Raw genomic sequence first — 26,795 nt, forward strand, 5'->3', positions numbered from 1 at the left:
TGAGGTTTTAAGCTTCAGATATCTTTCTTTTCCTCTTTTTTATCCCCTCTTTTGGGGAGTGGGGCAGAGGGACTGCAATCCTTTCGGTCTGACTTGGTACTTTGCTTTTTTGGGAGAGCAGGAGGACTTGTGGTAGGCTTTGGAGATGGTTTACTTTAGGTCCATTGCACTCAAGCTTCAAGGAGCTCTTTTGGTCCAGCAATCTACTGATCTCTCAATTAAAAACTTAATAACCTCTCAACTCAAAACTGCTGCTTTAGGTGGGGTTGARGAGTGGTTTTTCAATTGCTCTAAAATAAGGAGCAGGTGCAAATGTCAGCACAGCAGTTGTGTGCAACAGGTTTCCTTTCCAGGGAAGGGTATTTGGGGGTTTGAATTCATGTCCACGTAGGCTTTCTATTCTTGYGTTGTTAGCTCATAGGCTGAGTGTCGTCTTAATGTTTGAAACGTCATCACGTASACTATGGAAAAAGGTGTTCCTCTAACTTATCTAATAAACCTTATAGTTCTTCATCAATATGTATGTTCCACTTAAAATGATGCACTGCTAAGAAACTTGAGGTGGACTGTCCAGACTTTCTGCCCGAGATGCCAGCCTGGACACTACTGTTTTAAGTGAACTCATTGCTCTTTGAGTGGATAAAAGTTGCTAATGAAAAGTCTTTTAAAGGTTTAAGAATTGCGCTTCTGATATCTTAGTGTCATCCTCTATTATCTAATAATTCCTTCTAAATCTTTGTTTTACAGATTGAGGAAAGGCCAGAAAAAGACTTTGAGAAGGTAAGAAAAATCTTACAAACTATTCTCATAATAGCAATTTCTTCACGTTCTTTTTGGTAGGTAAAATTCACACTAAATTTACAGCAATCTCTTATAAAATCCGTTGTGGGGCAAAACTTCAAATTATTGGAGCCTTCTACTGCCACTGTTTTCAAGGCAAACCTTCTTGGTCAGTCAGCAGTTAAGTAGTTGACCTTCAACAGCATTTAGCTGATACTGCTTTAGGCTGAGCCATGTGAATACTGGTTTTGTTTAGTAGGTTTTAATTGTGGCATTATGCAATAATAAAAAAAAATGAGGAAGATGCTGCAGTGGTGAGAAATTGCCTTTTCTATGCACAACCCTCAGTACACTAGAACAGTTAATGAGGCTGCTGCTGCTGAGTATGTAGATATGAATGAAAGGAGAAGACCTTGAGGAGTTGTCAAAAGCATCTACGTAATTTAATAATTCAAGTTTTGAAAACACTATCTGGCAAGACGATACTAGCTCTTAAAGGTCCTGTCTAATTTACAATTAACAGTTAGAAGCCAAGCCGTACAAACTCCTATTAGAGATACAGCAGTGTTTAAATACATCAGATCAATCTTTTGTCATTCGTTTCCTTTGTTAAATCTTGATCTTTTGATTTTCTTCCTAGAAGGTTACATTTTAATCACATTTGCATGAGCTGGAAGTGCAAGGTTTCTCCTCTTCTGGCCTGCTTTAAACCTTCCCTCGCCGAGGGAGCTTGCAGGAGCTGAGAAACCACCGCGTTTGTTCTTCTGAGTTTGCTGTTAATCCTGATTTGTGATGTCTTAGGTGGCACCAGAGTCTGATAGGAATTAGAATATAAAATATAAAAGCCACAGGTTTGTTTCTGGTTGTTTTAGACACCTAGGTGACAACAATTGCTGTCAGCTGTTTTCCTCCTGATTTGATTGGGGACTGCCAAAGTTACACAGATGTGTTCCGACTCCCGTTAACAATTACATGCACCTTTTTGAAAACAGAGGATGGAAAACTTGCTTTTAGAAGCTGTTTTTTTGTTCCTGGTTTGGCTGTTTTCTGCCTTGCTGATAGGCAAAACTGAACACCTAATGATGATCCATCTGCTCTACTGGAATAGGTCTCATTTGTGGTGCCAAAGACACAATTGCTGTTTTGTCTCTATAAGTAGATTCACACTGTGCATTACGTGTCTTAAAAATAAAATAATGTCTCCAAAAAAAAGTCATAACCATTTTTAATTGTGTGCGATTCTAGGGAGCTCGTACTGTCTCAAGTTTATCGGCGGCTACCTTAGCTTCGCTAGGTGGGACTTCTTCACGGAGAGGCAGTGGGGACACCTCCATCTCAGCTGATACAGAGGCATCTATTAGAGAAATAAAGGTGAGATACATTTAAGAAGAGCACGCGTTGCTAGGAGTCTTCTCTTCAGAACGGTTATTTTGGTTTTATGCCTTGCATTATTTCCTAATAAGTAAATAAGCTATAAGATTATTTAAAAGAAGCGTTGCTGTTCCCGTCGTTGCGTGTGGGAGTCGGCCTTTTAGTATCTGAATATCTCAGACACGGGGGTAATCTGCTTCCAAGCAAGCCCTAGTAGGGAAATGTCAAGTTTACAGTTAGTGGCAGGGGGAGAAGGGCTCTGTGACTAGGGCACGTGGCTTTTGGGGGCTTGGAAGCTGGGTCTGCACCTTCTTCATATTGCTGAAGATTTAATTTTTCCAGTCAAAAGGAGGAGAGTTGGAATAAACTTCTAGCGGAGAGATTTTGTCGGCTGGCRAGCGTTCAGGCTAGGATCGCACCGCTCAACCTGTGCGGTGGAAATACCTAGATGAGAACTTTGAACGCTTGCTTCTCCCAATCAGCTGTTTTTACTGCCCGTTAGCTTCAGCAACGTCTTTCGCCTTTCTCACCGTTTCTCTCAGGATATCTATGAGCTAAAGGACCAGATTCAGGATGTAGAAGGCAAATACATGCAGGGACTGAAAGAAATGAAGGTACTGGTTTGCTGTAGCCTGGAAGTGTGATGATTAACACCGGCTAAACGTTCGGAGAGTCGGCGTGAGACCTGGAGCTGACCTTGCATGCTTTTCTTCTGGGAGGGGTTATAAACTGTGTGAAACCCATCTCATCAGCCAGAACGGCATCTGTTGCGATGTCCCCTGGCTGTGGTGAGAAATGCATCTAAATGTTAACTGAAAGGCTGCTGATTACTCTTGCATGACTTATTTGATGTTTGGAGAAGGCAATCACGTTACTAACAAATTTAAGTTACTAGTTATTTTTAAGAAAAATAGTTGCATAATCCAGGAAAGCTCCCCAAATTGGAAATGAGCTAAAACTTGTGGCCTCCAGTGCCATGAAGAATTGGAGTTTAAAAGGTTGTATGTGTGTTTGTATTCTGTTTTGATAAGGTCCAGCTTGCCTTTGGAAAGTCAGGCGTGCGGAGGCGAAGGCCATTGTTTAGGCTTCGTACTCAGCTCACAGAAGCCGCCCTTAAGCAGTTCCCTTAGTTGTTGCCCCCGGAATGAACACTCACAGCAGTGGCACCAAGGGAGCGCTTACCGCCCTCGTGAAGCTGTAAAATAATCTTGGTGCAGCAACGCACGCATCAGCGTGACACCCCGCCGTAAGTGAGCAGCAGCAGCAGCAGCTGCATTTTCTGAAACAGCAGCCTTGCACAGATATAAGTAGACATACAGTCGTAAAATGCAATGTGGTAGTATCAACACGAGCTGCTGACTGTGCCTTTGATGTGCTCAGTGCTGCCACATGTGAAGTTACTGCTGTCTTCAGTGAGTTGTAAATGGAAAAAAGAATAGTTTGGGCCTTTTTTTTTTTTTTTTTTTTTTTTTTTTTGAAAAGCCTGACTTTTTTTTTCCCCCCCCAATTGGTGTGTAGCAAGAAAATCTCACTGCATAGAAAATGTAGTTAGTTTTTTCAGCTGGGGTCCCGTAGAGTGCCTTTTGTGGTGATTCGTACCTAGGCTGCATCAGGTTTCAGTGACCCTCCTTAATTCTGGCTTTGCCTTTGATATAGAAAGAGGTGCTTCATGTCAGTCCGTAGTCCAGCATCGTGATGGAACTTGATGCTAATAAACCAAAATATAGCATGCTGAAGGAGCTGGTCAGCACCTATCTTAAACTCTTACTTGCATATACTTCCCTTCCAGCTAATTTCTGTGGTTTAATCCTACAGCTGTTTCCAAATCCTGGCTGTTTTTCTTTGGTGTTTCTCATCGTCGGACTGGAAAGTGCACTACAGCACCATTCGTGTTTGGAACTGTGCAAATGCTCGTCCTTAAAGACAAATTCTCTTATTTGTTCGTAGAAAGCTAAACCAAACTGATTCAAATCTTAATTTTGCCATCATATCACCATGATTGTCCCCGGTTCTCTTTATTAAACTGGTAAAAATGGCATGCTGGTGGAAGTATATGCAACTCACCTGTGCTCCAGCTGTATTTCTAATATTGCTCTTACTCCAAGAGAAACTGCTTGACCTGAAAACTAAAATATTGACACGGGTGTCCTTCTTGTTTGTGCATTTGCACTCTTGTGTTTGAGAGTCCCTTTTTTCTGTATTAAAATCACATACTGAAAAGTCTGATCGTGCAACATGGAAGATGATCCCGAACCCTATTTTAGCTATTGATTGTTGTTATAAATACCTCAGTAACTCTTATCTTCAGGTTGAATTCATAGGAGGAGTTTTCAAGACACTGGGAATTGTATCTTACAGAGCAAGTTTATAAAGAGGGAATATAGTGTGTTACAGAAACCTAATGAAAAATGATGCATCGGGTCACAGAAGCTACAATTTTTCTTGGATAATTCTAATTCCTGACTCAGTAGGTTTAGTTGCTCCTGCCCCCCCCAATTGCAAAGATCCCTGAAATTTAATTTAAAGCCTAGTTCATTAGGGCAATCTAAAATTAAGGCCAGTTTACCTTTTAAAAAATAAAAATAAAAACCCAACCTGTCATCTTCAGCCGCTGCTTTGAGCTGCCAGGGTGCAGGGGGAGGAGGGAGAAGGAAGAGACCTCTGTGAGAGCAGCAGCTCAAACAGCAGAGGAGAGGACCCATTTTWTCCACCTTAAGGTAAGGTTCCCTGCGTGCGAACAGAAGTCTTGTGAAAGCTCAGGGGAGGTGTCCTCACCTCGGCACAGCTCCTAAGGCTTTAGCACGCGGTTAGCACCGGTTGCAGTAGGCGTACACAGCGTGCTTGTGGTTTAGCACTGCTTGTTCAAGGTCTGGTCGGGCAAAGTGGCTTTTCTGATTGAGCTCTCACTGCGGTTGCTTTTCCTTTGCAGGACTCTCTAGCAGAAGTCGAAGAGAAATATAAAAAGGCCATGGTGTCAAATGCGCAACTAGACAACGAGAAAACTAACTTCATGTACCAAGTCGATACCCTGAAGGATGCACTGTTAGAGCTGGAAGAACAGCTGGCAGAATCCAGGAGGCAATATGAAGAAAAAAGTAAAGTAGGTATATAGCTATGGCATGCTATGGAACAGAGATTATTGGTTGTTGGGTTTTTTTTGGCCAAACAGATACCTTTGAGAGGAGGCACTCAAACTACTGTTCAAGATTTTAAATAAGTTATTGTTTTAGTTGCTGCCATTTCACTTGCTTTAGCGGTATCTTAYGTGCCTGTGTGGTTGCACAAATGGAAATTCTCCCCAGCTTCACTTCTGATGAAATGTCTTACATGTAAGAGCAGTGTAGCCTTAGCATATCCTTTTATTCTGCATCTTTAAAGCAGATTCAGTTCATATTCACAGTGACTTCTGGCGGATTCCCTGTGTGGGGTTTTTTTATTTGGGGKTTTTTTGGAGTATTTGCTGCACAAAGCTCTGTTCAGAAGGCCCACAGGAGAGTTGTGTGATTTTTATATTAAGGCAGCTATGTGGTCGAGTATTGAATTAAGCTTTATGTGAATTCAGCATCTTGACACTAATGAATTTGGTGTTTATTAATAAATTAATAAAAATATAAATAAAAATAAATAAAATAATTTATTAATAAATTAATAAACTCAGGGCTTGTGTTAGCTTTTCAGAACTGGTTCTTTATCTTGGGGCGCTTTACTGTAATGCGCTTCAAAACACACAGTTCTTGGAAAATATGTTCTTTGAATTCGTTAATGTCTAGCTAACTTTTAGTACACTATTATTTGGAAAGAGTGGGTTAAATTCCCATCCATTCATCTGTGAAGTTAGTAGGACTTCGCTATAAAAGCTATTGACTGTCAGGCTGCTGCTCAAATGGTGAAACTGGCTAAGTGATGTCTATTACTTCTAAATTTGATGCAATAATAGCTTCTTGGCAAAAGAAAAATAAGATAAAAATTGGGAGTCTTGTGGGATTGTGATTAGAAGACTATTAAGGGTAGCTTTGCAGTAYGCATTTTGTGTGGTTAGGCATATTCTTTCTTTCATGGGACGCGTATTTTCAGTCAAAATAAGCTCATAAATATTTCATTATCCCTAGGAATTTGAGAGGGAAAAGCACGCTCATAGCATATTGCAGTTTCAGTTCATGGAAATGAAAGAAGCTTTGAAGCAGAGAGAAGAAATGCTTGCAGTAAGTAACTTCATCATTTTTAATGGCTTCTTTGATTGCTGTGTTCATAGCAATAGGTGTGTAAGAAGGGTGAGGTATGGAGAATCTCATTCCCTACTCAAAATTGTCACTTCAAGAAATACAAGTGTTTCGGGCCAAGCAGGTTCAGGGCTAATTGAAACAGTATTTATCGCAAGTATTATCTGCAGTTGGACTTTTTTGCATYGTCCACAAATACAAAATAAACTGCWTTTTGCATAACTGTGTGTGCAGATATGAAGAAAACAGACAGTGCTATCTTAACTTTGTTTTATGTCATCTTGTTGATAGTAATATTGTCTAAAGAAGTGTAGGTTTTCAGAGGTCAGGGACCCTGAAATTGTGCGTGTGGATAGTCTCCTGCTTTAACACCTGACTTTTTTCATTCTTTGGCATCACTGCAGTCTTGACTTTCTTTGTTAACCTGTTACCTGCTTTCTGTCTTCTTGTTTTGCTCCCGTCTCTCAGGAAATCCAACAGCTGCAACAGAAACAGCAGAGCTATGTCAGGGAAATWTCTGATCTTCAGGAGACAATAGAGTGGAAAGACAAAAAAATAGGGGTAGGACTGTCAACTCCTGATACGTGTTCAGAGTGGCACTGTCGTTCTTCAGCTGATCCTGCTTTTGCAAAACCTCACRAATAAAACCCTCCGTAGCGCCTTTGCTTGGTGTGGCTGTCTCATTATATTACCAGCAAAACCACAGAGAGCAAATTTTGTCTGTGGCCAGTATGATAAAATCCAAGAAAAACTTATCAGCTGGTCCGATTTCAAAACCCAGGGCAATGTGTTTACTGTGGTGCACCATATGTATATGCCATATTGAGAAAGGAAGCGCTCCTTAATAAAACGAAGGCTGCTGAGGATGCAGTCCCATCAGCGTGGAGTTTTTGCTTCCTCAGATTTAGCCTGTGGCCTGAGCAAAAACTGGGGTGTGATAAAGAAGTAATAGACTTATTTATGAGCTACTGGGATGAAAGTAGTTGTTTCTCCCTTGCTCTCCCTGCCCTGCAGACCCCCCCCCCGACAAAGCCAAATGGAAACCCACTGAAAAAAAAACATTAATATAGACAGGGGAAGGAAATATGGCATATTGTCAATGCTGATGATGTCCAATAACTTCTAGCAATTTGAAACTCAGAATGGCAAAATTATTTGGTTTTGCTACTGTTCTGATATTTCTGTGCAAATACACAAATRGGGGGGGTTCCACTGGCAAAATAGGCATTTGCACATGGTGCATCCCAAAGTCTAAAGACAAACTGTTGACAGTGTCAAATTAATTGAAGCATGCTGCATCCGTGATGATAACCCATGGAATTAACAGGCTGTTAAGATCTGCCAGGCCTGCTTTCAGGCTCTTCCGTTAATACATGGGACGTGCATTATTTCTTCAAGTTACATGTTAAAGTAATATGGATATGAATTAACTTGCCTAGCAGATAAGAATGAAAAGTGGATCCTCATTTGCCCATGTTATTGAACCCTAATGAAGGATTGGGGTCTGAATGTCTGCAACAGGAATTCCTGGGATTGAATGTTTGCTGAATAAACTGTGCGTTTCTTGGATTTGAAGTTTATGTGTATGTGACCTCAGCCCTTTAATCTGTAAATTTTACCTTCTTCATACATGCCACTTCATGAATCTCCAAATATCTTAAATCTGCTCCTTCCTGTTTACGTTTACTTTTCACTTGTTTCCTTTCCTTTCTTCACATCTCCTCGCCCTCTGTCTGTGTTGGGAACTCAGGCTTTAGAGAGGCAGAAAGATTTCTTTGATTCCATAAGGAGTGAGCGGGATGACCTTAGAGATGAAGTGGTTGTGCTGAAGGAGCAACTGAAGGTATGCAAGAGGAATAAAAGAAACTTGTAGCTAAAGCAGTTCTGTCTTCAACTGCGGACCCTTCCCTCTCGTCCCCTCCCGTTTTGGCAGAAAGTCTGATTCCAGCTTGGTAACAAGAACTCTGTTTYGCTGCCGCCTTGAAGTTGCCATTTCGAAAATTATCTAATGAAGTCCGTACCTCTAATATGTGACTGTAAGCTCTTAGTATAGACTGTAGCATTCAGTACTCAGTAGCTGCTTTTGAAGGGATTCTTCTACAAGGAGCAGTTTAAATGGCTGTTTTATGATTTATTTATTTTTAGTCTAGTTTCATATGCTTATTGTGATGATGACTAAATTGAGAACAAGTGTAATAGTCTGTGTTCTTCTGTGATTTCTAGCCTTTTTTAATCGAATGATTGCGGCAATCATTTATTCAAATTTTCAAGGACAGGAGCATCTGAACAATCTTACACTTTTTAACAGCAGGCTTTAAAGCATTGCTTTTACTTTTCCCCAGAAACATGGAATAATCCCAGACTCTGAAGTAGCCACCAATGGGGAGACATCAGACATTCYTGATAACGAAGGACACTTGGATTCTTCCAAAACCGTTCAAGGCACAACTCAAGCACTAAAGACAACAGGGGATGGGACGCTAGGTAAGTGCTTTATAGGCTTTTATATCTTTCTATCTGTCCATTCATTCATTCATTCATTCATTCATCTTTGCTTGGAGATTGGGCATTCGTTAGTTGGACAATTAACACATCACGCAGCATGCTACTTGTTGAATCACTTCCTTTGCATTTTTCTGCTTAATATTTATTATCACTTCAAGTATATCGTGCAGTTTCCTCAAAAGGAATCTTTCTCATTCAAGGAAACAAAGGACGAGAATTCAATATTATATATTACAGATAAGTAGCAATCATCTAGATTACTATTTAAAGCTTCAATTTGAAAATTGTCCAGGAATCATCCTGCTTTTGTTTGATATTTTTAGCACATACCTTAAAGAATCAGAGTAAAAGCATTTTAGCTTCATCTATAAAACCAGTATACAAGGTGGTTCTTTTATATCGGAGGACTGTAAATGTCTGCTGAACAATAGTGCTGGGCACTGTTAAAACACACTAATTCATGAATTCTTCATTCTTGGTATCTAGTACTATTAGCAGTTAATACAAAAGTTTCAACATTTACTTGTTGTAACAGGATTAGTGCTGCTAAACTCAAAGGATATGATTCTGTGAGATGAATAGTGTCCAGAAGGAGAAATCTGGTTGGCAAAAACTTTCATTTTAGGTAGTGATAAATGGCCACTAGTGATGAACTCACTTTATTCTTATTACACTAATGAAAGGAAAGGAAATAATTGATTTTTGCTGTTGTTGTTGCCATTTGAAATCGCCATGCTAGCAAATAGCAGCAGGCAGCCAACTGTTGCAAGTGAAAGTTATCTTGCTTTTAGCTGTTGGCTGCTTTTTCCTTACTCAGTTTTTGTGGAAACAATTTGGGACATCAAAAACAAGGTAAGGGTATATTTTTAAATGTTTTAAATGTAACRTACATTCCCTAGCTCTCCTTATTGTTTCTGTGGAAACAGGCACAACATAGACCCAAAAACTAATTGTTGAAACCAAGAACACTGTCTTAATACCTATTGCTTCTAAATATAAATAGGAAGAAACACTGTTTAAAAAAAAAAAAAAGCCCCATTCCTTTTGGGTGGATAAAGTGGCTGTAAGGGGCACTCACCAAGTGCCTGAGCTCTGATGGTTATCTTAAACAGCTGAAACCTTTGCTTGCCAATCAGATTTTACTTTCACAGTGTTTGTAGTATGCACTGATGCTTGTTCTTGATAGTTAGGAATAAAATATTATTGAATACCGCATGATTACTTCATTGCAACGGCATCAGACACTCTTGCGTGCCCAGAGTGGCATTAGGGTTAAAGTTACAGAGAATATTGCTGAGAACAAAACATCTGTACTGTTACAGTGTTCTGTCTGCAGATATTACTGTTAAATTGCACTGCTTGAAACACAAAGTTCTGCTCATCTACAAAAGCTGTACTTCACGCAGCCTAGAGCATAAACCTTTTACTTTACAAAAACACAAGCCAGCACCAGAGACTGCTCTTGCTTTGAGAGGGTGGTGGTGGTGGTGAACTTCACTGATCAGAAAAAAACCCAAGCCTTTACTAATTCAATTGCTGCTTTGCCTCACATATTTGGCAAAAGCTGATCTTCTATTAACCTATTCTTTGATTCATTCTCTTTCGGGCTTTAAGTGGGGAGGTAAGTGCTATGGCGTGGTCCCTTCAACTTTCTCAATGGTCTTTTAGGCAAAGCCAATGAAGTGGACATGAAAAATGAGATTTTGGAGGATGTGGGGAAAAGAGAAATCTTGCAGAATACTGAGCAGGAGGAACACAAAGAGGAGTCTGAGGAGCAGGAAATAAAGACATTGCATGCTGCTGAAAATGCAAAGGCAGAAAAAATCATTGAAGAAAATGATGCCATGTCAACAATGATGTTAACAAATAGTAGGCGTGCAGAACAAATTCAAAGCCATCCAGAACATGTACCAGGGAACGTTTCTTCAAATGATGRTAGTGATGCAGATGATTTGAGAAAGGAGACAGAATCAGCAGGCAGTAGCATAGAAGTCCAACAGCCTGTTAGTAAGGAAGCTGAACACAGTAACTTAAATGAAAGGACAGACCAGAATTCAGAGGTGGGCTCACTGCAAGGTCAGGTTTTTGAGACTCCTCAGGAAATGCCTAGTGACTTAGGTACAGAATGTGAATTAGAAAAAGCTGCAGCAGAGCAGAAGGGAGAGGATTCGAAAGCTAGCGACGCAGCGGGTGGTAATGAAACGTATCAGGGTGCTGACATTAGGAGTGCCAGCCGTGAGCTGGTTTCTGCTCAGTCAGGGCTTCCAGAGGTTGCAGTAGAAGRCTCATTTAGTGAAGAGCCAAGTGTGGAGAGTCACACCGAGAGACTCCAACACTCAGAAGAAAGCACTGAGGAGAAAGTTATGAATGTCTTGGAGGGAGAGCTGGTTGGAGGCAACGAGTGTACTGCTGGGAGAACTGATGAAAGAGGAAGTGGTAGAGCCGAAGAAGAAAATGAGACTGGGAGCCCAGTTCAAGGTCAGACAAGGAAAACAGAGTCTAGGGGTGTGGAGGGTAAGGAGTCATGTGAAAGTGATGCCCCAGCAGCTGCGAGTGAAGAGGAAGATGGAGGAGATCAGACACAACTTCAAGCAATTTCTTCAGAGGATGGTCCCATAGGATCATTAGAGGAACAGAAAACGCAAGATAAAACGGAACATGATAAGGCCGTGACTGAGAAGGACGGACTGAAGGAAATATTGATGGACAAATCGGAAGCACGTTCAGTAGAGCCTGTAGACTGTATCGCTGAGGGAAAAGGAAGGGCACTGCAGCAGGCAGAGCCAGGCAAGGACATTGTGAAAGAAACGGTTTCTCAGGAAAGCAGTTTGGACTCGAGTCTTTCAGACTGCAACATTCAGGAAGCAGAAGTGGAAATACGGGATGAATCTGGGAAAAGAAAGGAAAGTAAAACTGAATGGGTAGAAGATTTAAACCCAAACACAGAAATTCAAACAGTTCAGTGTAGTGAAGAAACAACATGCGATACAGTGGGAGAGAAAGATATTTCTTTAGAAGCTGAAGTTCAGAATGTAGTTAAAGAGGAGGAAGGTGAATGTAGGCAGGAGTCACCTGAAGGTCTTAGTGTAACTACTGAAAACAAAGTTGATGAAGAAGCATTGAAAGAAGCTGAGAATCAGCTAGAGCTTACAGACCACCCTGACGGTGGATCTGCTTCCGAGGAAGATGCAGATCATTCTTTGCAGGAAACTACAAAACCATTACAGCACTTTATTCAAGGCAACACAGAAGCCAAAGAGCAAAACCCAGAGCTAGAAAATGTACGTGAGTGCACAGAGAAAGAGAAGGATAAAAATCAGAAGGCTCAAGGGATTGAAGAGGACAAAAGTCAGGGAATAGAACAGCAGGGTGAGGCCAAGGAAGCTTTAGCAGAGGAAAAGGTGGACTCTCTCGCACAGAAAGCTGAGCTGAATGAAAATGTTAGTGAACAAGTTAAATCGGAGGGTCAAGCAGAGGAAGGAGTGGAAAATGATGGTGATGCATTTGATTTTGATGAGGAATCAAAACAGATACTGGAAACTGATGAAAAATGTGGCGGAAAGGAAGCTGATACCCAGAAAGGAGAAGCAGCTGGAGCACACAGTGTGATCGGGGAAGATGCCCCAACGGGAGAAACTGGGGAAGGCAGAGGCAACGTAGAAACTGAAGACACGTCGACTGAAGATGACAGCTTAGAGCATAAAAAAGAGGGTGAGACAGAAGAAACAAGGCCTTTGCAAGGGAAAGCATCTGCAGAGAAAACCGATGAGAAGGCTGATGCATTGGAAGACAGAAGCGAAGCATCAGACTCTAACGATCTGGAAAAAACACCAGATGAAAATGTTTTGGAAGAGGATTTGGAAAGTGCTGGCAATAACAGGGATGAAAGCAAAGAGGATTTGCAAAGTGGTAGAAGGGGTAAGGGTAAGTCTAAGGAAGACTGCACAATATCGTGAGTTCAGAATCTCAGCCGAAGTTAGCTACGTGCCCCTGGTTCAGCTTCAGTACAGAAGCACGCACTTTGCACAGCACCTCAGACTTTAGCAATACACAAAGGGTTCGTTCTTTGTAGGTARATCTCACATAATAAATGTCGGGTGACGTAAGTGGTAATGATGCATGCTKTAAGTTATTTACTGCCATACCCAGCCACCAGAAATCACACGTGTAGGTTTGGTTTTGCTCTCTTAGATGAAATGTTTATCACCAAAAGAGCGAGCTTCACAAATGGATTAGCCACACTGTCTCTCAATTAAAGTACTTTTGGTGTGGATAACTGCTACTGAGAAACTTTCATAAGAAACTCTTACTTTCTCACCTAGAATAAAGATAGATGTCTTGAATGTACTTKTGTGCATTAGATCTACAGTAAGCACAGGAATGCTTCCTCAGGGAACTCAGAACTGTTGCAACGCTGTGATCTAATGTCCAAACTTGGTTGTGATCGATCAAAGCCTAGGAACCAAATTTTTTACTATGCAGGAAGATAATCTCATTCCATTTTGTGTTATGTTTCTGATACGGGCGTATTCCAAAATACAGTATACCAAATGAGCTGCCGAAACATAGTTAGGTCACTGTGAATCTGCTTAGTCTGCACACTTTGAAGGAACTATATGCAATTTGGAGAAACTGCAACATACAGGTCTTAGTCTGCTGAAAGGAACAAATATATATGTTTACTTAATTTAGGCACTTTGCACCGCAGTAAGCCTTTAATGCCATGTCTCACATGGTGGGTTTTCTTTTTTTTTTTTTTTTTTTTTTTCCTAAGAAGATGTCAATACACACTATGATGTGTGTTTAGGTTTGCTATCAAGTACTGTCTAGCTATGAACATATAAAATATCTATTTTTCCTGGAAGATTTTATTTTAAGTCGCATTTCCTTACTGCATTATATTTTTTGCAAAACACGGTTTTGAAAATTTTTTTTTTTTTTTAAGCTCTGAAAAATTCTTTCCTCTTCCTTTTGGGGAAAGAAGATAATTTTGGATGTCTTAATTTTTACTGAATATCAGACCAAAGATGATCGTTCTGTATACTGGCCCCCGTGCCTTTTTGAAAAGCTGGATTGTTTCGAATTGCTGGCATAAATTAGACACTTCAACTCATTGGTGTATGTCGTCTTGCATCTTTTATACTGCTTGGGAAGAAGTGGGTGTTTTGCATCATTAAAAATTCTTTTAAAGTTGTTTTAAGCGATGAACATCTGAAGGGAATGCAAACTGAAGAGTTGGGAGGAGGCTATAGCAAGATGTTATTTGTACTGATGTTACAAAGTGGGAGTGCAAACAGACTGCAAAATATGAAGATGTATATCAAAATGTACTGAGCTGTATATAATTGAAATAAACATATTTTATACTTTAAATCGTCTGTCCAGAGCACTGTTTACAAACCTGCATAAATATTTACATAAACTTGTATTATTTCAAAAATATTTTTAGTAGAAATGTGGTGCATAAGGATTCTTTTGCTGCCCTTAGGGAGCGTAAGTTATTAGGTCTGCAACTTTCTTAGTGATATTTATTACTTTGTGCTACGTAGATGGCAGAGTCCTCTTGCTAGGAAAGGGCAGCCTTGGTGTTTGGGGACCTTGAATATGAGATTGCACCAGTAACCATAAACTTCTAATTTTGATATGGCTTCTTTCCAACTTACAACAGCTTCAGTATGGTTTCTGTAAGTATAAGCAGTTGTTTACATTAAGGGTTTAGAGCAAGTGCTAATCTAAAATGTCACAGAACTTAAAAGCATCTCTTACTGTGCAGCAGTGTTTAAACAAATATTTGTCCTTGCCAGACTCGCAACTGTAATACGCAGTTTAATGTTGAATGTCTGTTAAATGTGTTTACATGTAAATGTTAAATACACTTAAATATACAACGAAACATGCTTGCCAGGCTTTACCCATACTTGTGGATGGAGGTATAAGCAACTCTTAGTTAAATTAGGTACGTGCCAGCATTTCCTATATTTACCTTTTTCATGTGAATTTAACAGTTTCTAAGCAAAGTGCTTCTGGATAGTTGTGAGGGAATTAATGGTGAGCTACTTTTAACTAGTTTTTCACTTCAGAAGACAAAACACCCGTAAGAGAACTGCTTTTTAAAGCCAAGTCGGAGAAAGGGAGGTGAAGACAACTCAAGCGTTAACGTTTCTTGTACGGGCATTTATCCCCTAGTAATCGGCTTGCCTCTCGATGAAACTAAGGGAGGAGCAACAGCAGGGGCAGTCGGTGAAAAATAGCTAATGTACCCTAAATCCACCCTTGTACGTTAGCTTCTTGGCGGCTCTGCTGGCCGCTGGTCCCTGGCTGCTGCAGCCGGGCGAGCGCCCCGGAGGAGAAGGGCTTCGGGTTTTTCAGCTCTTCAGCTGTCACGTGGGTATATGTTATACACTTTGGCGTTTTCCCTCTCATATCTTAACAGATGCAAGAAAAGATTTAATTTGTCCCTTTCGTTGCTTTTGATTTTCAAAGACAGCACAATAACAAATGCGCAGCCCTATACCGAAGTCTAAAACGAAGCCAAGACATCGGCACATAGACTAGAGTAAGGAGTCCTACTTGCTGCTACCTTACCCGCTCTTCTTCCGCGCAGGGCAGCTGGCTGACTAGCGCGGCGGCGAGCACGGTTCAGCAGACGGTGGTTTTCCAGGAGCTAACCCTCAAAGAGGAAGCCTTGAGGAGCACACGGGGCGCTGAGCAGGGTCTCGGGGCAGGGCGGCTGCGGTTGGGTGGCCTGGCGTCCGAGCGCCTATGGCCAGCTTCTCACGCCGGCGCTCCCTTAGGCTCCGTTGTGTCTATATAAGCCACAAATCGGCGCAGCAAGTAGGCGGGGAATCCCGTGACTAAAGTTAAATTTAAAAGGAAGATGAATTTCACGCTCTGATTATTCATTGTAGTATCGTCCTGTGTGAAATAGGGATAATGACTGTTTTATATGAGAAGCGTAATTAGCTTCTCTGTGTGCTAATTCAGTAGATTGCTCGCTTCCGCTCATGGTTGTAGAGCTGGTCAGATCCTTGGTTTGTTGGAAAAACGTCTCCTTTTAAATACAAAACCAAGGAGGCTTTGCAGAGGTGACAAGATGGAGATTTTAGCCAACTAATCTTTTTTTTTCCCTGTGGTCTCGTAAAACCTCCTGCCAGCATGTCGTCTGTCGCAGCGGGGTGCACAGAAGTCAGTAAGGAGGGAGAAGCGATGGCAAGATCTGGTTTGAAGGCTCACCCCAAAACGCTAACGCCAGCCCCGCAAAGAAGGGGGCTGGGGAAGGCGATGCGCCTCCACGCCGGGTGCTGGACGAGGTGCCTCTTCATCCCGCAGGCACATCTCATCACGCAGCACTGGCGGTGCTAACGGAAGTTACTTATCTTTGTGCACGACTAACTTCTTTTTAGGATTAAGGTGGATCATTTGGCCCCTTTGGAGTCTATAAGTTTGGGCTAATTTTGCATTGGCTTACAGATTCTCTTCTGTATTGGTCCTCGTCCTCTTTCCTAATTCTTAGTAACTTCACTTCTGATSTCTGCTGACATGTGATACCCAACCCTATCTTCAGTCTGGACATATATGACCTTTCTTTTACTGTTTGCTTTCTTTGCTTTCTTCATTGGCCTTTATTTTTCTTCCCTRTCTTTCATCTTTTAGCGGAATTTCTGTTCTCAGCGTCCCTTCCTATAGCTGTTGTATATAGATATGTGGAACTGTTTTATTATTTTGCAGCATTTCATRCTTGAAAATTTTTGTTTTATCTTCAAAGTTTACAAAATGCGGAGTGTTTTTTTTCTTTTCATGTCAACGCTCAGATGTAACGATGTTGGGTGTGTTACAAATGGCTCAAAAATATTTGAACTTGATGTTCAAAACRAATGCATAGAACTGCTGAACTGGAATGTCACTTTACGATCTGTACTTGTGTATCGCATCAGAAACCAAGGTAAAGGTTTTATTCCATCCTCTAGAATGGTTGCTGGTATATTGGAAATTGTATACGCAGGAGGGGGACTGTCATTATAGAGGGACTTTCACTGGAAGACTTTGTTTTCCCCATGCTTAAATTGAATTAACACTCTTTATTCCCTGTACTAAGTGTGTTAACAGGAAAAAAAGGAGTAAACCACAAGACTTTGGCCTGTTCAGGATTTAACAATGAAGGAGCACTATAGTATTTGTATTTTTAAAGCTTTTCAAAAATATGGTCTTAGTCTGTCAACATGAAAATCCTTTGTGACATTAAGAATTTATCTGGTTTAAAACAAACRAACAAAAAAACCCTCCACCAGCCTGTAATCTGTAATTYGTCAACTGCCCAGCCTCGGTTTACAAAAAGTCCTTTTTCTTGAGTTACTGCTGGATTTTAACAGCTCCGTAACTAACAGGCCAGACCTTAGAGGTGGAGCTGAGCTCCGGATGCCTCTTGGTTTGGTTCTGCACAGGTGACGGCTTGCCGGCAAGGGAGACGRACTAAATAAAACCGCGAGACACATGCATGGCAAACGTGTGCAGTAAGAGCTGTCTGAGGTCAGATGTATTCTTAAAGCGTACTTGAATGCCCTGTTCCAGTGTACTTCTGTTGAGGTGTACCTGAACAAACTAAGGTTATAAATGAATAAGGTAAAATAACTTTAGTGATAGGAAAATTCAAGATTTGTTGCATACAGCGCCAACTAAAATGCTTTCACATTTTGTATTGCGGAACAGGGAAGAAAAAACGAGTGATTTGTTTACTCATTTCCATTTCTTTTTTCCAGTTGTCTCAATTTTGTCGTGTGTACTTTATTAATAAATRCCACATACACATATGTGCTGATCTCTAGTGCTTCCAAGTTCAAGTCTAACCCAASAGTTGGCCCGGTTTGCCTATCACCTATTGGATGTTTGACTGGGAGAATTTACTGTGAAGGATTAAAGAGTCTATTAAAGAGTAAATATTTTACCAGGCTGCTGCTTTTAAAACAAACACAGATAACGACATGGGCAAATCTTTTCCTAGTGTCATAATACTGGAACTGTTACAAAGTGCCGTTGCCACGCTGTTGAGTCAAAGAAGTGCAAATGCGAAGAACGTGCTTAGTTATGATTATAGGYGTTTACAGTATTTTCGTAATGTTGAACTGTAAAGATTTGTGAGCTTTTGTGTTGCAGTTGTGTTTGACCCTAGAGCTCTTGCATGCTAACCTAACGTAGAAGATTAGCCTCTTTGCATGCAGCTGGGCGCTGCCGCTGCCGTGACAAGCATGCTCTGTGAGAATGGCCTAACTTCCCCCGGCTGCCACCCCCTCCCCGTCCTGCCCGTGGTACGTGCATAACTTCATCATTAGTTTCACTAACCTTCATTCCTTCTTGTGCAAGAGAGACTCTGAAGTGTGCAACTCAATTAAATCAGCACTGAACTCTCAGTTTTCTCTTTCAGACAGGCTGAGAAAACTCATTGATGAACGAGAATCCTTACTAGAGCAGGTAATCGCAGGAAAATGAAATGCCTAATGTTTACTAAATCTGTAATAATATTAGAGGTTCAAAAAATCTATATACTGCTAACATGCAGTGTAGGATATCTGTGTCCCTGTCTTTCAGCCGTGTGCTGGGTGGTTCTTGCTGAGGACTTACTGTGTTGCTTGCCATTTTATTCTTCCTGGGGAACTTTTTTCCTGTGCACTAACTTGGGATACAGTGCAAGAAAGATCTGACCCGATGCACCTATTGCACTTTGCTAGCCAGTCACATTCATATTGCCGTCCTTAGCCACCTAAAACTCCTCCRTGAGCCTGTATTTTTGAAAAATTACGCCTCAGAACGGCCAAGTCCAAGGGAAAAACAAATATGGTCTGGACGTAATAGAAGCAAATTTTATCTCCAAGYGTAAGCCTTCCCGATTGCTGCGTATGTGGACAATGGGGAATTCACAGAGAAATGCTGGAGAAATGACAGTAGACTGGTAAGCAGCAGTTAAAATAATTATTGCTGGTACCATGATATTCCGTAGTGGATATAATGCWTATGAAAAATTTTAGTTGACCTGTTTCTCTGCAGGGTGCTGTAGGCTTTCAAGGAATTTACCATTTACGGAGTAGATCCTTGCACTTGAGACTTAATGCACAACCAAACGCAGTCTTGGGTTTTTAAGAATGTTTTATGTGACTGTGTCTACAGAACATTTATTGCCTCTCTATAAAACATTCTCTTCTTTCACTTGTTACTTTTGGTCCAGAATTTATGCATAAGTAAATGACACTTAACATATGGTGAGTCATTTGCCAAAAGAACAGCTGGGAAATTATTCTATGACAAAAGGTATTGTGGAATTTAGTTAATTTTTTTTTTTCTGTTTCACAGCACTCAAGTGAATTTGAGTACTGTGGCACAATTTTACCTTGCCTGTTTTCCAGCATGCAGAATTTATTGGAAGGCTTGATTTGGTGTCATTTGTTTGTTCTGAAGACAGAAAATAACTAAGTATTTTGGGTCTTTCAGATTAAAAAATTAAAGGGACAACTGGAAGAAAAGCAAAAGAATGGCAAGATGGAGAATACGCAGTCTGAAGATGAAGTTCTGGAAAACGGGACAGATATGCACATGATTGACCTTCAAAGTGAGCTGCATTTCGATTTTAAGAGAACTTGTGTGTCCTGCATGTGAATGAGAGACTATATCTGTACGCTGAACACGTGGCTCTAAGTAAAAATGAGTCTTCAGTTCTAAGGGAGCTTCAAATTGAGAGCCYGCCATGCACCTCTGCTGGAGGTGAGGGAAAGATTATCCTTTGTTTGAACAAGATTCCAGGTGGAAATCTCCCTTAGGTGCCCCAGGAGAGCCCCAGGACACGAGTTCTCTGTCACACCTGGTTAATTCTGCTTTCACAGTGGTCATGAGGGAACTGGGTGAGAGTGAACAGCTCCCTGTCTGCAGGGCATGGAGTGGGTTTAGCTGCTGGCTTTGATGTGGAAGGAAGCTTTTTGCCACAGCAGAGAGCACTTGCTGCGCTGCTGCTGCCCTATAAGTAGATTACTGTAGCACCRGCAGTTTGATAGACTTGTTAGACGCTGTCCAGACTTGTCCTGACATCTCTGATAAATCTGCAATTTTTTTAGGAGATGCCAACAGGCAGATCAGTGATCTCAAATTTAAACTAGCAAAGTCTGAGCAAGAGATAACGGCATTGGAGCAGAATGTAAGTTTTTGTTTCGTTCTATTTGTTTAGGCGTGGTGCGAATGCAAAGAGCAAAGTGTATTTTGTTATATGATAAATTCTGATTACTATGATTTCCCTTAAAATGAAAAGAAGTAGAGTTAGCGCATCAGGGCTCTTCCTCTTAAGTCATAGAGACTAAAGTGTTTTCATTTATCTGCAGGGAAAAGTGAACATAGTATTCACCTTTATTGAAAAAAAAAGATCAAAGATAAATGTGTATTAACAACACTTTATGAACTCTTCAGAATATTTTCTTATGCCTAGCTACCTGCAACTCATAAATGGCTCCTGGCATTTTATGCATATACGGACTGTACACAACACTGTGCGATTGTTAGGGTTTGCTCTTGCCCCAAGTACGTCAGCAATGCTTTCACTGAGATAAATGGCTTAAATACTTAAGTTGTTGGAAGCCTATTAAATATGGATATGTGCAAAAGGTCTGGAGTAAGTAATCATAGCCAAACTTCTTCAGCATATTTTTTTTCTCAGAATATGCCCTTATTTTATTAAAGGAAATCTAGCAACTCTCACTAGTTATTGCTAAACTACCAGTGGAAGAGGAAAGCTTCACAGTAATTCCTTGCACAATTTTTATTTAAAAATTTGCCTTTCACCTTAGGTAATACGATTGGAAGGTCAAGTAGCCCGATATAAAACTGCTGCTGAAAATGCTGAAAGAGTAGAAGATGAACTGAAAGCAGAGAAACGCAAACTACAGAGAGAGGTAACTCTAAATGAAAATTATCACAGGCTAGGAGTCAGCTTGCTCCATGAAGGGGGAGGCCTGTCTCTATTGTGCATTTTAGAGCAGGAACTACTGTTCTTGGTCTAGTGAAGAATAAAAGTCTGCTTTTTTTATTGTATTTATTTGTTTTAATGGTTTGACCAGGCTTCTAGCACTCAGACTGGAGTAATGTTCACAACTGTGAACTCCCATTGCTGTTCTACCATTCCCTGCTAAGCTGATTTTTAATGCCTTGCTTTGTACCAGAGCTGGTTCTCTGGAGCAAACCCAAGTACTTGTACAATTTTAATCCAGAAGCAGTCTTCAAATGCTTAGTTTGCACGTTACTTTACAGCTATGAAGTGTAAATGTTCACTTGGTTCCACATTCATCAAGCTGAGTAATTTCTGTCTGTACTTTGCTATCCTTGTCTTTTGTTGTATCTCAAGGCTCAYTACTTTGGGTGTTATAAATTCTGGGCTTGTTTGTCTTTTTAGAAGGTGTGATTCAGAAATCGTACTAGTAGGAGGCTGGCAATCCTGCTGTAGAGTTAACTTGGGCACTTCATAATTTAAGCACAGTGCTACACCTTGCTATTCATAACAGGATTCTAAACCTTAAGGCTTGAGTCTAAATTTGAATAGTAAATGGATGCCAATTGCTCTTAYTGAACCTGTTTTTATTGCTTTGCCAAATCTTAATGGTTCCTGTTAGTGTGTCCGTCCACAGRCTCTTTTCACATTTCTCTCAGTTAAAACATGGTGTCTTCAAGCTCTCCATAATTCTGGCCTTAGTTCTTGTATCAACCTTCACGTTCTCTCCAAGTGACTGCTACCACCAGCCTTAACTACGTTTGTCAGCTTTTTTCCCCACCTACCTCCTGGGTTTCTTCAATATGGCTCTTTAGAAAAAGCACAAACAGCTGCTTCTGCTATGCTGCCTATAATAATAAAATGATCTTTTGGGGAACTTATTCTTGCTTGTCAAACAAGACACTCTCCCCTTAAGRCCCTGGGGCAGATGCTGTCCTTCATCAATGTCTGGAAAGCTGGAAAGTCACAGATGCATTGTAGCAGTTGCATAGACATCAGAAGTAAGCAGCATTGCTCAATGGCATTATGGTCATCAAATTAACCTGAGATGAAGGAACGTAATTTCTGTTCCGTTTCAAGGGTGTGGTGGGTGGTTTTTTGTTGTTTTTTTTTAATAACCAAGGATTATTTGGATATTTTGCATTAAATGGTCTTTAAATTGAAATTCCTGTTGTTATGTTATGTCATCTTCGTGGTGAGTGCCCTAGCAGCTACATTAGAGATTTCGTTTTCCTGAACTAATGAGTCTTGAAATCTCTTCCACAGAGTGTAATGGCTTCAATCAAAAATGAATCGTCTTAAACAGTTTTTAGCCTGCTGCTTAGGGTGCTCCTGTGGAGGGTGGCAGGGCCCAAGGCTGAAAGGGTATCAAATGCTGATATCTAGCCTGTGTGGCTGCTGTTGCTTTTGGGGTTTTTGTGCTACCTCTCTTTATATTCTTTCCTTGTCTAAAATAAGTGATCCTTGKTTTTTTTCCCAAAGAATCAGCCTAACTACAGGCAAGTCCCAAATCGAGGCAAGCCTTGCAGAGCCACAAGATTGAAAATGTGTTTGTCTTGTGGTGTCACTGACCCCCTTATCAGTACAGTGGTTTCTGTAGATGCTGCTCTGTGCAGTCCAGCTCTCTCCCCACCCCCTTCCTTGGTGGATTTTATAGGAAACTAAGGCACCTAAGTGAAGGCTGTGGATGTCATTCCRGGAACCAGACACTTAAAAAGTGGGCACTGCGACAGGCATATGTCACCGAGCAGATATTTCTGAGCATCCATGCCCCTGAAGTCAAGGCAAACTCCAAGCCATATGTTCAACGTTCTGTAAATAGCTCGCATTCTTGGCACCGTGCTTAGAAAATATCTTTGTGTGGCCTTCAAAGCAAGAGCGCAGGCAGTTACGCAGTGTTCACTGTTAACTCAGTTAATGAGCATTCTCAGCTACTTTATCTTGAGAGGAACTTCCAGCAATATGGAAACCTGATAGGTTTAGTGTCGGTAAATACAAGCACTGCTTTATCTTTGGAAAAGAAAACTGCTTCAGAAATTACTTTTTTTCTGCTTTCTTCCTTCAGCTCCGTTCCGCGTTGGATAAAACTGAAGAGCTTGAAGTCAGCAACGGTCATCTAGTAAAACGCTTGGAGAAGATGAAAGCCAACCGGAGTGCTTTACTGTCCCAGCAATAAGCGCCACGTTTCGATGGGAACTGCTACTTGACAGAATCAGAACAACCTTGCAGATGCTTCTGTCTCTCGCTGTTTGGGACGCTTCGTGTCATGCCTTCTGAGAACAGACAACCCTAACATTCGCTACGTGCCACCCAGCCGTGGTTCTCTCTACGCAGATTCAAACCTGCTGCACTACATTCATAGGAGTAGCTGATCCAAATGGCTGTGCCTRCGGGTGCTCTTCTACACAGTACTTTGGGTACATTTGAAGTACAATATTYGTATACAAGCACATAGGGCGTCGTKCGAGTTCTCCATCCAGAAGGCACAGCAGCCTTTTATTGCCATTTAAAATGGCATTCAAAGAAAACATTTTAACTGGACTGGAATTTTGTGTCTTGCTGAGAATTAGAAAAAAACACTGTAAGTTTTGGACTTTCTCATGACAGTATCTGCAGTTTAGTGACTACAAGTAGAGTTATTCATATTAGGCTTTTCATTTACAAATCACTGTGGAACCACAAGCCATTACAAAGCAAAACTCCTTCAGTGGGAACCATGGAAGAAGATGGTCTTGGAAGCAAAAGTGACCTTAAATGACTTTGCCAATAAAACAAAGGTGTTTGGAGGGATTTTTGCACCAGTTCAATCATAAGACTATTTTATTTCAGGGTAAATAGGCAATAGCTTCATTGAATTACACGTTTTATTTGCATTATTTAATCCCTGTTCTTGGAATTGAAGCAAACTACTTTTAAAGGATGTAAAGTTGCAGTAATAAACCAGCATAAGGCTGTGTTTTAAGGATGGTGGATTTTGCACTTACATCACTTCACTACATTTGTCAAAGCAAGTGCTATTTGTTTAAACGAAGCGTGTATTGGGTTTTTTACATCAGAAACTATCTACTGGTCCATGAAGTATTAGGAAACTATGCCTCTACAAAATACAGTTAAAAAGCAACTGATAAGTAAAGAAGCACTTTAGAAAATACTGCTACCTATGTTTTTCTACAAATRCAGATATAGCAGATGATTCCGCTTTAAGGTCCTTGTAAAGGTTTTCCACTTTTCATGAAAAAGAACGTAACCAATTAAAGTGTTACAGGCAGTTTATCTATTAATACACAACTAGCACTACAGCTCTGGTTTATTGGAAATTATTCTGAATGTACTACTCAAGAATAGCAGTTACTAGAAGAATAAAGCTATCTTTTCCCCTCCAGCCCTAACAGAAAGCTTGCTAGTAATGTAGATGACCAGTCCCTTAAAAATCTGTTCACACTGTAAAATAGYGTATCCCATTTGACAGGAGTAATCTTCTGTTGACGTTCACTGCCTCAATAGATATGACTCTATTAAACCAAATCCAGATTGAGGAGACCATTTCTTCTTAACCTGGTCTTTGGACTTTCTGGTCCAGATCTTTCCCTAGCCTCTTCCTCATAGATCAGAGGTTAGATTATAAAACGCTGCTATTTTCAAAGTAAGGGGATTGCTGGTCTCTTCTTAGAGCACCTCCACAAATTAAATGAACCAAAAACAGTAACTGAATGTGTTTCTCTGGTTTGGCTAGAAGAAAACACCTTCYTTTTCATCTCTTCTGAATGTGCCCTGCTACTTAGGAATGAAGTACTGAAATTAATATTCTGGGAGAAGGATGAAGAAGTTTTTCATGACCCTGGGGAAATAAGTATGTTCTTGTTGATCAAATGTAGTGGGACATGGGGATTAGAGGAATCCTTTAAATGAAATTTCCACGCCAGCTAGGGTTTTGGGATTCTTTTTTTGGTTTTTGAGAGGAACATTCAGGTTTCTTGAGCCAGGTTTCTTGTGGAATACCTCAAAATAATGTGGATACCAATTTACAATTTTCTGTGATTGACTTGTGTAATTTCTGGTGTACAAAGCCTCTGGGGCCTACAAAATGAATTAAGAGTTTTTAAAAATGAAAATAAACATGTTCAACACAACATCTTATTAACTGATGATAAGGTGGGTGATTGCCACTAGGCATCTTTTTATTTGTGGTAGTGGTGTAAACTGTCTCTCCTGGCTAGATTCAGGAGAAAAAAAACCTAGCAACAGTAATTGTTGGTCCAAAAAGCTGAAAAAAGTTGATACTTTGCTCACCAAGAAGTGATGTGTTTATTATTTTTTAAGTAGCTTGCATCTTGCACCCCATAAGCATTAACCTCATGACAAACATCAAATGTGTATTTCAACCTGGATATGCTCTTTAGTAGAAATCTTTGTGTGTGATAAATTAGCTGAATCTTGAAGCCACATTTCCCCCTAACTTCCAGTATAACTTAGCTTTAGAATAATGGAGAAAAAAAAGTACTGGTTGGTTTAATGCGAACTGTTTTATCTTTTCCTGTGAAGAATGTACAACAACAGGGCTTTGAATGGTCATAATAGCACATGCCCCAGTCCTTTTAATTGAACTCCAACTGGGAGAGCCTCCGACCCCGGCCCGCCGCCTCCGATAGCGGGACTGAGCGGACGTCAGCTTGATAAGGAACGGCTCCCCGTGGAACCAGGAGGAGTTCTCCTACAATTTGTATTTAAAACTGCTAGCCTTTGTTTTATTTTTAAATGTTAAATAATTTTATCGTTTTGAAAATGGAATGTTACCCAAAATGGTTTTTTGGTTTTTTTTTAAACAAATCTGCTCGGAGACGTGGAGACCTGAGCGTGGAACTGGAAATCCGTTAGCAGAACTCGCCAATAAAAGTGTCGCTTGTTTGGGTAGTTTTTACGGAGTGGTCTGTCACGACAATGTTATTGGGGGAACATCTGTTGGAAAATACAGACTTTGGGGTGATACTGGTGTAACAGGCTTATTTCCCTTTTTAATATGTTACTGCGGACACACAAACTTGAGTAATGCATTTTTCCTGGTTGTAAAATGTACAAGTGCAAGGGCCTGTGCGACTAAAARGTGTAAAACGTCCCCCCAGATGTTAACTTATTTAAAGGCAGGCTGCGCTTGGGAGCAAAAGGGTTTTTGTTTTAAGGGGATCGAGATTTGGGGGCAGACACACGTTCAGATTGCCATAGACAAACTTGAAGGCCTCAAACCCTTATTTTTTTTACTGTCCTTTTTAAGTACTCCTGCCAATCAGATCTTGGAAAAGGACTCTGAATGGTATTGCTAACAGGATCTATTCTCCACTTGCTTAAATTATTGCAAGCCCACAAGCTAATTTTTCACTGGAATAATCCTTCACAAAGAGTGGCAACTTTGTTCATCAGCAGCATCAGGACTTTAGTGTTAAATTTCATCTTGYGCTGATCTTGAAGGTCACTGTCATGGATAGTGCTTCTCTTTCCTGTCCCTTTTTGAAATGTTTTAAGTAATTGATACAGGGGCTGTTCTTTTTTTCTTTTTTTTTAGGCAGCTAAGTGATGCCCTGCACACTTTGAAATGTGTACGTGTAAGGCTCTTGTTAAAGAAAGACTGACTTTGGTTTTGGCCCTGGCTACTGCAAGGCCTAATGTTTTAAAAAATAACCTGTACGCTTAGGGTAAGTAATGCGTATAGCAGAAATTGGTGTTTGCCACGTGTCTCATCTCACAGGAGCATCATTTCCCAATTTATACTGTATTTATCGCACTAATTCAGACTGAAAGCCTCCCAGCTGCTCGTCGATGTTAGTAAGCGTAAAAGATGAGATCCCGGGGCGCTGGAGCAGCTGTCGCCTACACGCTGCCCTTGTGCGGTTCTGCATGGAGGCAGACCG

The 26,795-nt window shown here is 40.7% G+C and overlaps 1 protein-coding gene across 1 annotated transcript in view; it reads left to right on the forward strand.

Moving 5' to 3' along the window:
- LRRFIP1 (LRR binding FLII interacting protein 1) overlaps positions 1 to 25,797 on the forward strand; it is a 106,463-nt gene extending 80,666 nt beyond the window's left edge. The window contains exons 11-23 of the mRNA XM_026087903.1: positions 748 to 780; positions 2,026 to 2,151; positions 2,694 to 2,765; positions 5,081 to 5,251; positions 6,261 to 6,353; positions 6,840 to 6,932; positions 8,122 to 8,214; positions 8,714 to 8,855; positions 18,295 to 18,341; positions 19,356 to 19,473; positions 19,973 to 20,052; positions 20,696 to 20,800; positions 22,958 to 25,797. Coding sequence (XP_025943688.1) covers positions 748 to 780; positions 2,026 to 2,151; positions 2,694 to 2,765; positions 5,081 to 5,251; positions 6,261 to 6,353; positions 6,840 to 6,932; positions 8,122 to 8,214; positions 8,714 to 8,855; positions 18,295 to 18,341; positions 19,356 to 19,473; positions 19,973 to 20,052; positions 20,696 to 20,800; positions 22,958 to 23,068 — 1,284 coding nt within the window. The 3' untranslated portion in view covers positions 23,069 to 25,797. The remainder of the gene's footprint in view (positions 1 to 747; positions 781 to 2,025; positions 2,152 to 2,693; positions 2,766 to 5,080; positions 5,252 to 6,260; positions 6,354 to 6,839; positions 6,933 to 8,121; positions 8,215 to 8,713; positions 8,856 to 18,294; positions 18,342 to 19,355; positions 19,474 to 19,972; positions 20,053 to 20,695; positions 20,801 to 22,957) is intronic.
- The last annotated feature ends 998 nt before the right edge of the window (positions 25,798 to 26,795 follow it).

The sequence above is a fragment of the Apteryx rowi genome, unplaced genomic scaffold, assembly GCF_003343035.1.
Source record: "Apteryx rowi isolate R43461 unplaced genomic scaffold, aptRow1 scaffold_12, whole genome shotgun sequence".
Lineage (NCBI taxonomy): Eukaryota > Metazoa > Chordata > Aves > Apterygiformes > Apterygidae > Apteryx > Apteryx rowi.